The sequence below is a fragment of the Salminus brasiliensis genome, chromosome 12 (genome assembly GCF_030463535.1).
Source record: "Salminus brasiliensis chromosome 12, fSalBra1.hap2, whole genome shotgun sequence".
NCBI lineage: Eukaryota > Metazoa > Chordata > Actinopteri > Characiformes > Bryconidae > Salminus > Salminus brasiliensis.
Genome location: NC_132889.1, coordinates 24,057,970 through 24,074,462, shown reverse-complemented (window position 1 = coordinate 24,074,462; position 16,493 = coordinate 24,057,970). Strand labels below are relative to the sequence as shown.

At 40.6% G+C, this 16,493-nt stretch overlaps 2 protein-coding genes across 10 annotated transcripts in view; one reads left to right on the top strand and one right to left on the bottom strand.

The window, feature by feature from the left end:
* The window catches only part of rps2 (ribosomal protein S2), a 267,844-nt gene that overhangs the window by 42,488 nt on the left and 208,863 nt on the right, over positions 1 to 16,493 (bottom strand). The window lies entirely within an intron of this gene.
* Positions 1 to 16,493, top strand: part of spag9a (sperm associated antigen 9a) — a 55,122-nt gene that overhangs the window by 4,441 nt on the left and 34,188 nt on the right. For all 9 annotated transcript variants that reach the window (XM_072693680.1, XM_072693674.1, XM_072693677.1 and 6 more), the window contains exons 2-4: positions 7,027 to 7,147; positions 14,037 to 14,107; positions 15,406 to 15,500. In XM_072693680.1, coding sequence (XP_072549781.1) covers positions 7,027 to 7,147; positions 14,037 to 14,107; positions 15,406 to 15,500 — 287 coding nt within the window. The remainder of the gene's footprint in view (positions 1 to 7,026; positions 7,148 to 14,036; positions 14,108 to 15,405; positions 15,501 to 16,493) is intronic.

Here is a 16,493-nt window from a genome sequence, read left to right as displayed (position 1 = left end):
ATACAGAAAAAGGAAAAAGTAAAAAAAAAAAAGAAAAATTGGCATCACTTTGTGCATTTAAAAAAAAAAAAAAAAGTTTATTGATTTTCATTCTTTTCCTTGGATACAAACACACAGCATTTTTTGTAGTCATTGCATTTCACTGTGCTGGAACACCTGTAAACAAAGCAGCCATTCTTGTAGGAGCAGGTTTTTAGCCATGCAGGCGATAAGTCGAAGCAGTTAGGAAAAAAGAAAAAAAGCTTTCGGGCAGACCAGAGATTGGTGTTCTGGACCGCACCTGGGCTCGAAAACAGCTTTCAAGAACTTACGGAGCAAGCAGACCTGGGTCCAGAAAAAAGTACTAGTGTAAAAACACCCTGAGAGTTTTAACAGTAGCGGAACCCTTTTTGTTGCTAGATAGAATCACCAACAAGTGATTTTCCACCAATGTGAAGGAACCTTTTAAACACAGGCAAAGAACCATTTAAGCATTCAAATGATTCGTTAAATTGTCAGTTGAGTTGTCAGTTGAGTTGTCACTGAGTTGCTTTTGCCTTTACTAAAGAACATTTAGAGAACCCTAGTCTAGCAATCCCAAAGAGAAAGAAATTAAAGTAGCCAGGAGGGAATTACTGCTGGAATGGAGGCGTCTTGGCCATTGCGGCTCACTGACCAGCTCTTAAAAATAAAGGTGGCAGGGAGGGTTTTTAAGAGCGAGGCCATATAAGAACCATGTTTGGTTCCCTAAAGAACAGTTTTAAAAATTCAGTGTGTGAGTACTTTAAAGAGTTTTAAGAACCAATCATCTAATAGCCTGCGGCTCTTCTACTCCACCCATAGTTTCTGAACCATTTTCCCAAACTCAGAACCGTTTAGGAACCTTTATTTTTAGCATTGTAAGCAGAGGCTTAAACAGGACAGTTGCTAGCCACTGCTACCCGTGACCTAAAAAGAGCTGAATTTGAAACTCCCTAAACCCAGCCTGTAAATCAGACTACATCATTAACCTCACCCAGCTTGCATAATGATAAGGCTGTCCTTCGCAAACCATTGCAAAAGCTAGTGGTTAGCACAGACAATCTGGCCCGGTTTAGTGACCATAAAAGTGCAGCTGTGTGGTCTTTTGGATGAATGGAGTGGAGGAGCTTTTCTTTTGGAAAGAATTTGGAAAAACTTCAGCCCACTCTCCTGCTCTCAACTACCCAGCATTCGAGCAGGCCTAGTTCTGAATAGGAAAGCACGGCATCCACTTAGTTATAAAACAGTGTTCACTGTACATTTGGAAAACCATATTGTGACGTTGTGGTGTGTAATTTACCACACTAACAATACATATTACATACTATAAGTCCTAGAATGAACTTCACTTGTGAACATGTGACAGCCACGAGGAACCTGAGTTCCTTTCCTTGCCTTTACTTGCCTTCAAAATGTCTTGAATTCAAAATGTCAATACAGCCGTCACTGTGCTTGTGTTGCCACATCAACATTTGGCACACATTTTAGAGATTCTGGGCTACTGTGCTACAAGTGCTACAAATAATGTTGTTGCTCCACTGACGTGAAGTGAATGGCGCTGATTATCTCTGGAGGCTTTCCTGCCTTTTGTCAGTGGAGGTGTCAAGGAGTGGGATCTGCATATTAGGCAGCAAGTGAACAGTCAGTTCTTGAAGTTGATGTGTTGGAAGCTGGAACAATGGACAAGCATAAGGATCAGAGTGTCTCTGTCAAGGGCCAAATTGTCTTGTTGGAGTTCTCAGTACCTACCGAAAGTTATCCAAAGAAGGACAACTGGTGAACCAGCATCAGGTTCATGGGCGTCCAAGGCTTAGTGATGCGCATGAGGCTGTGAGGCTAGACTGTCTGGTCCGATCCCATAGAAAAGCAGCGCGTGGAGTCCATACCCCTGGCTGTGGCCATCAGCAGCTGTCTGATCCTCGCTGTATCTGAAACTGAGCTAGCCTGTCCTCGTCTAGATGTTTATAAGTGAGCTATGGATAACCAGCTTCTCTCTCCTGGTTCAGAGCAGTTTTACAATAGCAGATGTTGTCAGATGGACGATTTAACACAAATTGAATGACAAATGTGAAATGTGAAATTTTTCATCCTATGAGCAAACTGAACTTTGTATTTCATCATTTGTCAGATTTAAAAGAAGGCAGGTTGAGGTGGTATATAGAACCATTTGCGCTACTTGCATAACAGACTATTTGCCCCCCCCCCCACCCGCACCGCAGTAATATGTAATACTGTGTAAAAAGTTGATGGTGCCCAACCCTACTGAACACAAATGAATTACTGTGTGTCTACCAGAATTTATGTATTGTAAGTATTGTGAACAGCTCATTTATTATACCAGCATATTTTCTTTATGTACAACCAACAGCCAGTGCAGACTGTAGTATAAAAAAATTTCAGGAATACGATTCCAGGAAACGCTTCCAGGAAAAAGCATTTCAGGAAAGCCTGAAGCTGCTCTGAAGACATGAGATACAGAGCTTTGAGTCCTTATCAGCATCACACCCATCTGACCTTTACAAGGCTTTTGGTGTTAGATCTCCACCAGCTTAGTGCTTCATTCGACTAGCTCAGTCCTCTAGACTACCAACAGGCCCTCACTGCTAGTAGTGGCCTTTGACCTGCATGTGTGTACAGTGTAAAGATGACATTAATCGAATGCGATAGGAAAGTGACAAGAACCTTCTGCTTGCTTCAGTTCTGCGCTGGGGGTGCTGGAGTAGTTTAGTGGTGGCTGTGTGACGGGGACTGAAAGTGACACAGAAAGCAGCACCCCGTCAGCCCGTACTCTTACTGAGCCTTGCTCTCCGACAGGGCCTTGCCCTACCGCCTGACTGAGGCTGGGGGAGTTTCCAAGTGGGGAGCCACGCTGGGATTCTGTTACTTCCATGTCACGTGATCCTTTGTTGTGACGGGCAGGGCTGTGAGGCTCCCATATGCCTGAGTCTCTCCTTCTGGTTTCTACCCATTGATGTTACGCTCGAAGGCTTCCCCCTTTCCTTCAGTGCTTGGGGGATGTTTTGGCAGCAGTAGGATTCTTGATCTTTGAGTCTCGAGCTTGATGCACAAGGTTTGCATTGGGGTTATGGTTTAGGGTGTAATTATTCCACTGTCTTCTGATGGTCTCCTTTTGTCTCTTTCTCTTACTGTTTCATAGAAAAATAGAGCTGGGCAATATGACGATATTTTATCATATCATGATATATTTTGTTATCGTGATAATATGCTTTTCTAAGCATATCGAGGATATAGCAGGTGCAGGTTTAATTAGGTAAGTGCAGCAGATGTTGAATAAAAATCACTATATTTAGTACGGGAGTATCTAAATATGTTGCTACTGATGTATTTAGTCTGTGATTACATATATCGTGATAAATATTGTGTATCGATAGTCTTTAAATATCACAATATAGTATTTATTACCCAGCCCTATAGAAAAATGTAAATGACCAAGGCTAGCTATCTGGAGGCGTCCTATCAGATCTACATCTTAAGGCTCTGAGGGCATGGCTTGAGTACCAGGCAGGGTCACAAGAGACGGTACATGAAACATAATAGTCATATTTTATGCCACAGCACCTTTTTCAAAATAATGGTCTCCTTCTTTCTCTTACTGTTTCATAGAAAACCTGTGTGAATGACCAAAGCTTGGTATCTGTCGGCATCCTATCAGATTAGCGTGGTAGGGATAGTACGGGCTTGTTGAAGGTCCTGTTTGAGGGCAAGTAGAAGTCCAGACGCTTTAAACACATCAAAAATAAGAATCTAGAACTGTATCACACCTGAAAACATCATTGTTACACCAATACACATACTGACATACTGTGGCATTTTTGTCTGTCTAAGTCTTAAGTGATAGCACGTCCACTCTCCCACCCTCGCTACCGCAGTGTTGCCGTGCTGCCCGCCAACCTCATCCAGCATCACTGCAGTGGCGTTAGCTTCGCTATCACTTTATTAGCACAGCTAACGCAACATTAGCATCACTACCATGGCACAGGCATCACTGCAGCGGCATTAGAATTGCTACCATAATGACCGCAAACCTTGTCCAGCATTGCTATCGCAATGTTAGTATGGATATCACGGCTTATAGTGGCTTTAGCATCGCTTCCGTGGCGTCGGCATCGCTACTGCGCCGGAGGCCGACCTCACCCAGCATCACTACTGCGGCGTTAGTATTGCTGCCATGTGGTTAGCATCACTACCGCGCTAGCCACTGGCCGCGCCATCTTTAAGAGGTCCTGGGCCCTTCACCTCTAAAAACTAGGAAATATGTCTACATCTTAAGGCTCTGAGGGCAAAGCTTGAGGTCTTGAGTACCAGGCAGGGAGAGATGATATGGTTCATGAATAGTCATATTTTATGCCACAGAACCTTTTTTTTAAAATAAGGAGCAGACATTATGGTCCCAAACTTCCCATTGTTGAAATGCCATTGACGATTCTAGGCAAAACTAGGCTGTTTTTTGTTCTTTGACATTAAAACGAATGGGAAAAACATTGGGTTTTAGTGCAAACATAAACTTGTCTACACAGAATGTATGAATGATCAAATTCAAATGTAATGCTCATGTAACACATTACCAAATATAACAAAATAACAAGTAATTGCATTTGCATTGTACAGCAAAGTCATAACTCTTGACATTTAGGGGTTAGGCCTAGTAAATAATAAAAAAAAAAGTTACCAGCTTCTGATCCCAAAATAAAGTCTTTGTCATTCCATCTTCTCCATTAGTTTGACTACAGTTTTTTTTAGTATTATAGTAATATATTAAGGCATTATTGCTCATGCCTATGTTATGCTAAGATCACACAACATGATTTTAGCCCTGACTTTCCACTCTGCAACACTTTTTGGAGATTGCTACCAAAGGCTCCAGATCAGAGGCAAATTTTGCTGTTTATGAACTGTTCAAAGACGTGACCTGAAAGTTCACGGGTGCTTCGTAGGAGCCTGAAAGACATCTGGTTTACTGAATATCTGGAACTTTAGGGGAGTCCAAATCCAGTAGTGACCCAGTTGTGCCTGGCAGTGAGTGCAGTGACGAGCTACAGCCAATAAGAGCACAAGACAGGGGTTGTGACAGTGGAAACCAAAGGAGAAGAGTTGTGTAGTCAGCATGGCAGTCTGCTTGGACCTTGTTTTTTTCTCTGCAAGTCCACTTACAAATATCTCTGATCTCTCGATTCTTACGGACATCTATTCTGCACATGGCATAGCATCATTTCCTAGCATTTCGTTTGGAGACCAACCAGACATACATGTTGTTGCTAAGGGTTCCTCCTAGGGAAGGATCTTGCAATTTGTGAACCCCTGTTGCTGATGTCGTGTAGACTAATAACTTTAAAAGTCATGTTCTGAGTACATGGCATTAGCCTGTCTTCAGGATAGCGAGCTTTAATGTGTGTGATTCCTCATACATCAGTGGGTTTGGAGATGCCCCTGGCTCAGAATCCTCAGGAGAGAACTCAAAATGCTGTAGAGTAGAGTAGTCCGAGGCAGCTGGCCAGGATGTCCAGTCTTCCCTCTGTTCCGGACACTCAGTGGTCGTGGGTGGAAGCTGAGATATGAAGCCAAACAATAAGGCTGTTAGAGTCCATCTATCTTGGGCCTTCGTCAGACATCCTATCACTTTTGCCCTGCTTTTTCCTGCTCGTGTTGTGTCTAACATTGGACCCAGTCTAACATTGGAGCCAGTTGGTGGCTCTACTTTTCTGAATTATTTTAGCAGACGTCTAGGAATGGGAATAGTGAACAGTTTTGCTGGTCAAATCACCCTCAATCTTAAAGGAGTAGAACTTCAAAAAGTCAACAAGAATATAATTTAGGTTCCAAATAAAAAATGATTGTAAACCAATGGTATAGAATAGGAGTGCAATGACTAATCAACTTACCGACTTATGATAAAAAAATCTTTCAAACTGAACACTAAAATTATTGGCTCACGTTTATTTATCCTATATCACACTTATATTAGCAGGAAAGTTAATCAAAACAGTGAAATAATGTGTTCCATTTTTATTGACGTCTTTCTTAGCTGACAAATGCATAAAACAACCTCAAGCTAAAGCTAATGTCTGATACCTACATAAGAGATATTTGGTAGTAAAGCACATCATAATCCAAATAATCAAATCTTTGTCTAAATCCTTGATTACTCATTCGATTATTTGATCAAAATAGTAATATGTTGCAACCCTAGTTAAGAATTCTTTTTTTTAATGAGGCCAAGAAGATACTCATGCATGGTCGTTCTGTTGATGTAATCACTTTTATCCATTGTATCCATATACTAATGTAATTACAGTAATTAATTATTATCCATCTCCTTACTCTCACTCAAAAAAGCTGTCTTTCACTTTTTGACATAATTTAAATGTGTCGGTTGTTCTTTACTTTCTATTTACCAGAATTTCATGATGAATTGACCAATAGAAATGCTCCAAAATGATGTGGAGTAATAGCTTCTTACATTGACTTCCATTGAAAGTTAAGAAGGTTTATTGCTTCTCCTGTAAAGTTACTACGTATTTCGAGGATATATGGTTTAGTTCCAATAGAAACGATATGCACATTATGAGACTTTTATTACAGCCAATGGATTATTATTCAGTAATTACATGGAAAACTGTGCAAAAGGACTGATTTATTCCTAAATTACAAAAGCGAGGAATGTAAATTTGGACCCGTTTGCAGCGCTGTGGATTTTAATTTATGCAGACGCTTATAAGATGCTTATTCACCGCAGCGTACAAAATATGTAATTGAGTTTGGATATTTGTACATTTAATTAGCCACACATATTTATAAAGTTGGCCTCAAGGCAGAAGGGAACAAAGGCTTTGAAGGTCTCATTTGCTGGTGAGCTGCTTTGTATTATTTGAGAAAGTTTTCTGTACGTATACTGACGGGTCTGTTGAATGACCAGCTGGCAGTGGTATTGCTGTAAGTGAGAGAACTCATGTCCTGTGCTGTAGTTGTGCTGTGTATAACACTTTCGCTTGTGTTATCTGTGAGCAGAAGTTTATCGAGTTTGAAGACTCCCAGGAGCAGGAGAAGAAGGACCTGCAGAACAACGTGGAGAGAATGAACTCCAATTCACGGCAGCTGGAGCTGAAGATCAAGAACTATGCTGACCAGAGTAAGAGATCTATTTGCCTTTCTCTCTCTCTCTCTCTCTTTCTCTCTACCTCTCTCTCTCTCTACTTCTATTTATCCCTCTGTAACTTGTTTACTCCAAGCTACTACAGTCCTTCACGAGGCTAACTGGGAAAACTGAGCTAATTATCTTAATTGGCTAGTGCTGAAAGCATGCATGTTATTCAGAGGACCATACTCTATACCAAAAAACTGGTCATGCTGGTCAGCAGCAGCAAGGCAATTCTTCCAATGCATTTAATAAATAATAATTAATGTGCTGTTGTGACGGACACAAAGTGCTAATACTAGGGATGTCCTGATCAGGCAATTTTATACCATCAATCCCATCCCATCTCTTCATGCGAAGTATCAGACGATACTAAGCCAATCCAGTCTTTCTTTGTATAAATAATACAGACACACAGTTTAGATAGGATGTGCTGCTAATTAATAAGTACAATCACTGTGTTTTTAGTAACAGTTTCTATAATAAGACATTCTGGACTGATTGATTTAGTTTATGTGTGAGTGTTTAATATCTTATAATTCAGTCTGACTCTCCTCCCTGACCATTCAGCTCCCAGCTCCTTTAAAACACTGCAATCAAATCACATCATCTGTGTGTGTGTGTGTGTGTGTGTAAAGTGGTACACACTCTGAACTGATATCTGTTGATGTTTGCCGTCTACTGATGTGAAATCGCTGTTTTAAAGTGAAGTGAATGTGCTAAGATTTGGGTTTCTATATAGTGCGTGTTAGCATTGACGTCAGTCTCCACTGGGTTCTGAATGCGCTATGCAGTGCTGGTTTCTGCTATAGTTTTATAACATTTTAGATATTATGGTCTGTTTTCATGTTCCACTGTACAGTAGCTCCACAATGCAGACTCTAAGCTCATTTCAGTTACCTTCCGAGAACGTCCACACTGCTGCTGGCGGTGAATAATTTCTGTTAATGGAGCCTTGAGGACACCAGATGGAACTCCAAACTGCACCATGGTTAAAACAAAGACTCGGAACTGGATTGGGATTAACATAGCTGATACCCAATCCATTAAAATGTGACTGGATTGGACATCCCTAGTTAATACAAACCTTGTATCTTAAAAATGGCAACTTTACAGGTTTCAATGGATTTTAATCCAAGTCATTTTGGTGCATTTCTATTGGTCCATTTATCATTTGGAAGCAGTGTAAACATAAACTGGCAGATTCACATTGGCAAATGGCAAAAAAACTAACAAACCCAGATATAAATAAGTATTTTTTAATTTTATTTCAATGTTTTGTGTATTTGCTGGTGTAATATACTATTTAGTGACTTTTTGAAACTTTTAATTTTTTTTTTATAACTTTTAACATTTGCGTTATGAACACTAACTAGTCACTGCATATCCGTATTTCCAAATGTCTTAGTTGTAACATAGTTGTAGGTCGTATGTTAAAATATTCTATTAAAAAGGTTCTTGAAGGAAGCAGCTCTTCCATTTCCCATCTTCCTAGCTTATAAATATTTATATACCCAGATTTTTGGTTGTGTGTGATGTATGCTGGTTTGCCGTGTGATTTAAGGGCTTAGGCTGATTTTAATTGGATTACTGGATTAATGTTATACCCACCCTCTCCCGACTGCACCATCTTAACATGGATTAAGCCATGAGAAGCACGTTTGGTTGTATAGTGGTGCATTTGGGACATGAATCAACAAGCTCTCTACACGGAATGAAACCTGGCAAAGCCTACACCCACAGATACTCTCCATGCCGATCTCATATGGAAATTGTGGTTCAAAATAAAGCAGTCAGGTGCTTTAAACCCTGGTAAATGGTGAATGATTCACAAGAGCTACAGGATGAGCACAAATGTTCCCCACTGTGGTCATAGTCCAGTTTTACTTAGAGCACACCAGGACTTCTTGTTACATCATTCTTGGAAAGAGGTAGAGGGTTAGGGCTGGGAATCAAGAATATTAGCTTGTCTGTTATTGAAAACAGCATAGTTGTTCTAATAGCTGATATGATCATATTTATATATGTATATATATATATATATATATATATATATATATATATATATATATATATATATATTTATTTATATATAGACTCCTCCTCCAAAATTGAAATAAGATAGTCCCCTAGGCCAACATTTGACAGTCCTCATGGCTCCCTACACACAACAGATTAACCGATAAGTCAGGCTGTCAGGCTGTATCAAGAAACACCACTTTAGTGGTTTAGTAAGTGAAGACAACAACACAGAAGCTATTTTAACATCTTTTTTAGAGATGCCTAATCATGCTAGGCAAGTAATCTACAAATTCTTCTAGCTATCGCAGTGGAGTTTGGCCAGAGTGGGCATCAAACTCCCGTGCCTGGGAGGCATGGCTGGTGTTAGCATTGTACCCTGATGGGTGGTGTTACACTAAGAAACTTTGTGTCTTGATTGTGAAATTCTAAATCTATAAACACTTTGAGTTTGTGTCGTAACAATTTGCAGCTGTAGCTGTGAGAATAGTCTAGTGTATCCACTTTTTGATATTTATTTGTCATGAGCTCATATGAGATATGCCTGGCTCACACTACAAGAGTTTTTGCCCGATTGTATTCCTGATGTTGCCCTTCGGCCAAATTTGCCAATCATAAATGTACAAAATTCCGGGTCATGGATAATCTGGGGAAATCTGTGATTTTTTTTTATTTTATTTTTACATTTTTACAGCTGAAACCGTTAACACAAGTAATGCAATTACCTGTGACACAATCCGTGAGTGGATGTGCTTTAGCCACTAGCAAACTCATGGCGTGTGACTTCAGAAACGGAAGCTACACTTGCAGGAGTACACAGGAGTGTTTATATGCCAGTGTTGGCAACTGTGGGCAAGTTGATAGACAGCTAATACTGACTGTATGATATCATGAACACGCAGGTATTTCAAGTACAAACTTGGCGTGCGGTTGATTGAGCCGGATTGAGTGCGGCCATCATGTTTTCTAATTTCTAATGAAAGCCAAGTTCAGTCGCTGTGAGCGCTCCCTATATAGGGGCAGGAGGAGGGCTTGTTCTGCGGTCGCACAGCCTCGCTTCTCGTCTCTACTGCGCATGCTCTGGCTCCGGTTTTCCTCTTTCGGCCATCTTTAGCTTCAAGACATCACAATGGGAGCGAATGGGGCATGTACTGTCTACTCTGATATACAGTGGGTGGCTGAAACCCTCCTTATAACTTCAGTGAGAATGGACTGAATAGGTGCGTATATGTAAATGTGCTGTTTTGTGTGACATCAGAAACAGTTTATTCAGAATGAAACTATTTTATTAATAACTAACTAAATAAAGAAATAAAAGTAAATGTCATTGACCTTTGACCAATGAATGTCCGAGGTCTGGCGATGGCAGCCTCAGATTGTAATCCATCATTAGAAAGCTGGCTAAACCCTAGTCAAACCCTAGTCTGTTTTAGAAAGGATCTTGGCTTGATGCTCCACCTTAAGGCTGGAGCTGGCAGGGGGGGCCGTGATTTATTCATCCATTCATATGCAGGCCTCTGGAGTCCAGCTCCATACATCACTCTGAGGTGTGTTGTCAAGTCTGCCTGCTATCTGTATTCCACAACCGCAGGGTGGGGTCCTAATGCCACAAAGAGGCCAGGATCTGAGATAGCATCTGAAATGAGAAGCTCAGTGGTTTATCTTGGCTTTTTAGTGTACAAAGTGTTATGTCACTATGAACAGAAGGGAAGTCTAATGCTGGATTAGCGCTCAGTCCTGCCTAATCTTTCTTTTTTTGTGGCATGAAAATGCTAAGAGATGCTACCTGAAATGATCCGCTGAGAAACTCATTAGGAAGGAATTAACATCGCCCTCTGAAGGGAAATCCTCTGGGTTGAAATGCTGGACTCGGGCGTGCCATTCGGCCGTGGCTGCATTAATGTGCTAATAAACCATTCATATGGACGTGGCCTCTGTCCAGGCTTCTTTGCATTCGAATGGATGGGATTTCTGTGATTGTGGCCCTGCAGCTTCTGAAGTGGCGCTTCACTAGTGTGTTTGTAGCTGGAGCAGTGTAAACACAGTGCAGATGCAGATTCCGGTTCAGACTGCTGCATGTCAGAGAGGCTGTGTAAACCTGTAGCCTGCTTAAACTCCCCCTACCCCCCAAAAAACAAGAGACGCCATTTCATTCCCACTGTGTGTTGTCTGGGTTCTGCTTGTTGGCTTTAGCCAGAGACGTTCTTTGCAGAGTTCTATTTGTCCTTAGTGCCACTAAGCTGTGGACTGATGTAGCCAAGACACAGATGTTTAGTGGAGCTAAAGCTACAATAGTGCAGGCATCATGAGGAGGTTATATAATGTGACGGTTGAAAAAAAAAAAACAGTTTGGCTCATGTTAGGTTATATAATACAAAAGCAGTAGTAGAACTAGGGCTGTCTATATTGATTATAATAATTGAATCTAGAGATGAATGTCCCGATCCAATCCAGTGAATCAGGGCCAATCCAGGCGTATTTTGCATCGGAGGCCATTTTTTTGTCTGTGCCACCGTCCCAGTTTCTTGGTCTTGTGACAAAGATTTTTTGCTCTGTCCTATTTCATTACATCCATATGGAAAAATCACGCCCACCACATTTTTACTTATTTATTGTGATAGACCTTATACAGCTTTTTAGTATTTAAAGCAACACTATGGAAAATTGACATTTCTTGCTCCTGGGCTCCCCCTGCAGTTAAAGGATTTTTTTTATGGAAGAGCTGAGAGATACAGACCCATCACTGAAAGTGAAAGACACATGTGGACTGACACGGTAGAGTAATATTAAAGGCTTTTACACAAATATGACTTGGGTTGCGTAGAATTACACTGTGCTCGTGAGCATTATTCTTCATATGTCTTCTGACATACCACAGTTAGCAGTGTGCCGAGCCCGGACTAGCAACGACAGTGGCGCTATTCTCCCTATTACAAGTCAGTAGAGCACAATGACTTTAAGGCTGTTATTTTAAGGTTAAATGCTACGTAGTGTTGCTTTAAACCTGCACTGAATGATATAGTATACACATGTGCATTATACGTTATGGAAAACCAAATCAGAGTGTCGACAAAGTGAGCAGTGATTTTATAGCAGCATAAACCCAAAATGTCAGGGGGGTCAGTCTGACTGTTTTACAAGATATTAAACACACAAAAATGCTCATAAAAAAACGCACACATACTTAACCCAAGGTTTATTTTTCTGTTTATAATTCTAATGCAAACTACTATCAGGTATTGGGTAACTATTTAGCATATTTAGTGGAGCCCCACATGATTCTATTTTAGAGCTTTTCTATTTTTATGATCTTAAATATGTAATGTATTGTAATATGTAATGTAGGGTAATGTAGGGTGAATACCTGAAGTGTGGACCCATGTACAGGGTTAAAGGAGTTAAAGTATGTTTATTATTTATAGAAACACAAGAGTTCAATTCAAAATTTTGTGTATAGTGCTTTTCTACAACTGCCGTTGTCACAAAGCATCTTTACAGGAATCCAGTAATAGGACAAGAGATCAACAAAACATAAACCCACCCAGTGAGCAAGCCAAAGGTGACAGTGACAAGTGGGGACCCATCCTTCACTGACTGAAACTACTTATAAATTATTGATAGAAGGCCACTGTATCATCACATAAGACTGTTCTTCTGCTAAGGCGTGCTGATAAAATCATAGTAAAGATGAAAAGACTAATGAAAGTAATGATGATGGTTAATGGTGGTATTAATAATAAGAGTAGCAAGTAGTTAGAGTCCATGCTGGTAAAGGTGCATGTATTTGTCACACTGTACAGCGAAATGTGTCCTCCGCATTTAACCCATCTGTGGTAGTGAACACACACACACACACTAGTGAACTAGGGGCAGTGAGTACACACACACCCAGAGCGGTGGGCAGCCAACTCCAGCGCCCGGGGAGCAGAGAGGGTAAAGGGCCTTGCTCAAGGGCCCAACAGTGGCAGCTTGCCAAGCCCAGGAATCGAACCCACAAGCCTGTTACCGATAGCCCGGTAGCCCGGACCCCCACTGCTGGATGGGTTTAGGCAGATTCTTGGCATTGAGATCTGATCATAAGAAAAAAACTGGACAAAAGTAATCAAATTATTCAAATAGGCTAAATTGAACAGTAACATACAACCTGTGGCTTATCAAAGATTCCCAGAAAAGATGTCACATTACAAAACCCTGTGGCAAAACCCGCATCCATCAGACTGGGAGTAAACTTTCTATAAATGCATTATCATGGCAAATTCAATTTCATCCACAATCTTGCTGCTTTTAGCCAGTAATGTCATAAAGACAGTCACAGCTTTGAATATCATTATATAGCAGTGCATTTTGCATTCACTGTAAAAGGGCAAAATATGTCTCAGATCAGTGTAAAAGGTCATCTACCTGCTGTGCCCTGACAGAATCCTGTTTCTGGCAGACTATATGGACACCCAGTGGCTAAATAGTAGCACTACGTAAGCTGGAATGGAGGCCCCTCGGCCATTTTGGCCTGCTCTTTGAGATGGGAACCGGCATGATTAGCCTCATTATTCTGACCCAGTTTTGTTCCAGACTCCATATCTGTGCTTTCATTTGACATCCTGTGTGCGCTATGAGGTCACGCAGAGGCTAAATATAGCAGGGTGCTTTTAGGACCACCTTAACAGTAAAGGAACGTTTTATAAACCCGCCTGCTTTCCGCCTTGTTTGTTACACACTAAATATTGGAATAGTAACATGGTTTGCAAATGACTGAGTTTCTGGCGCTTCAGTATTTGTATGACACTTCTCCACATGGTGCCATGTGGAGCAGATTTCTGAACATTCTCTCTCTCTCTCTCTCTCTCTCTCTCTCTCTCTCTCTCAGTAAGCCGCTTGGAGGAGCGGGAAGCAGAACTCAAGAAAGAATACAACTCTCTCCATCAGCGACACACAGAGGTAACACTATCATTAACAGTGGTGTTCGTCTGGCTGTCCATTAAGGTGTGATACATAAAAAAGGCCTTTTTTATAAGGCCTTGGCAATACACTGTTCCACCTCTTACTCTGAAAGTTGTGGTTTCTGCCCCTGCTGGAGAAACTTCAGGTCTGAAGGAATGAGGGAGGAAGTGAGTGAGTGGCAGACGCTTCATGAAGTGCCCTGGAATAAAAGAAATGTATTAGCGAGAGTGTGGTACATGGAACTGACATAACCTGAACCCCAAACACTGTTGTTTCTTTATTGAAAAGAAAATTGGACATAACCAAAACAGAGCTGTAAAACGGGCCAATGTAACAGTTTTGACTCATTATATTTACACCCCCAAAATGTACATAAACCCAGCCCACTAGCAAAAGCCCTGCTAGCCCTAGTCAAAGCTGGTGAAGAGGTAAAATGCAACGACCACTTCAGGAGAATATGTTTTTGTTTTTTTGGATACTTTTAGATAAGGTAAGCATGCATAGCTTCGTCTGACTCTCATAGTTAAAGAAAATGGGGTTGCTGCGTGATCGCAGCTTGTCCTGTGCCAGTTTAAACAGAAGGGTGTCTCAAACTCAGCGAGCGAGAAAGTTAAAGCGGTGAAGCAAGCGGCTACCATGCTAGGCTAAAACCTAGGTTAGCTGAGGGCTTTTAACTCTCCATCGTCTGCTCCACACATGCCAACCACACATCAGAAGGGTAATGCAAAAGCACTATGCTAAAACCCTAATCCTGCCAATCGGCTATATCATCTCTATACCATCAACCACCATGACAGCAATATATCAGCACTGTCCAGCAAAGCTTTGTAATGCTGTGTTATGCTGTGTGGCATCTGTGTGAGCCATTGCAGTATGTCACTGTAAACCAGCCAATCAGAACATAGCACATTATTTAAAAACCCACCAATAAAGCTTTAAAAGCATAAAACGATCTGCTTTTTTCATTCTAAGGCACAGTGACAGGGTGGTAAATGGGCTGTAAAACCACATCTGAGCACTTTGGCTATAACCAGAGTCACATACTTACTGTTTATACATCAAAGAACAATTTATAATACTGAATAAAGTATTTTATTCTCTGCCACCTTCACCATGGAGTCATTGGCTTTGAGCTAAAGTTACTCACTGGCACCACCTGCTGGACAAAAAGATCCAGTTCACAGTGTATATGTACCCTAATTAGTCACTCAAACACACACACACAGTCATCAGTGCCAGTTAAGAATGTCTGTTACCGGCTATAAAGAGTGTTCATTTATTCCCCTTCCCTACAGATGATTCATAACTACATGGAGCACGTAGAGCGCATTAAACTTCAGCAGATAACCGGAGGAGAGGCTTCAGACTCTGGAACGCTGGGTCGAGTCAGGTAGGACAGACCACAGTTGGTGTTTGTGGACATAATCCATGTAGAATTGGTTTAAAGCTGGTCAGCACATTTACACTGTTGCATTCGAACACACATGAAAAGAGACAAATACCAAAGAATCAGTACAGAGAGTGTCCTGGCAGATGCCACAGTGATGTCACGCCATTATATGCAGATTACGAGCACACGCTGCAAGTGTGTGTGTGTGAGAGAGAGAGAGAGAGAGAGAGAGAGAGGAACAGAGTTGGAATAGCTCTGAGTAGACTGCCTGTCTGTTGTGTCTTAGTTTGGAGAAGCTTTATTGTATGTGTGTGTGTGTGTGATTGTGTGATGGGGTAATAGTGGTGAGCTCAGCTTCATTCTCTGTGTTGATAAGGGACTCTCTGATAGTGAGAAGTTTAAAGAATATCTGCTTCAGACCGTTTTTTGTTAGCTCGTACAGTTCTGGAAATATTGTCATTTTGCAACACATTCCATTTTCATTATAGTAGTATCCGTTTTCATAAAGTATGTGTTTAACATATTTAATAAAAATGTGTCATGTACAAAGGTTATGACATTTTATGTGTGCTCTAAAACTGCCATAATAAAAATAGAAAATAGAATTTTAATAGAATTTTGTAACCCTTATATTAGAAAATCTTAATCTAATTTAATTTAATTCTGTTAATAAACAATAAACGTATAAAAAGTTTGCATTTAACATTATATAATTGTTCATAAGTGAACATTGAATTAGATAATTATGTTGAAATAATGCAGTTACACTCCATTTACAGGCTTGGATACGGTGGTCAGAATTTCCATCTGAAAATGTGTCATCAAATCCTGTACACAAATCAGGCTTCAATATGAAATGTTCTGCTGGACTTTAAGCAATTTCTATTCTATTCTATTAATTCAGTGTCTCAACTGACATTATATTATTCTATACATACTATACTTCTCAATGTACTGCTAATAGTGCATTATTTTTTTTGCTGTGAGGCAAAA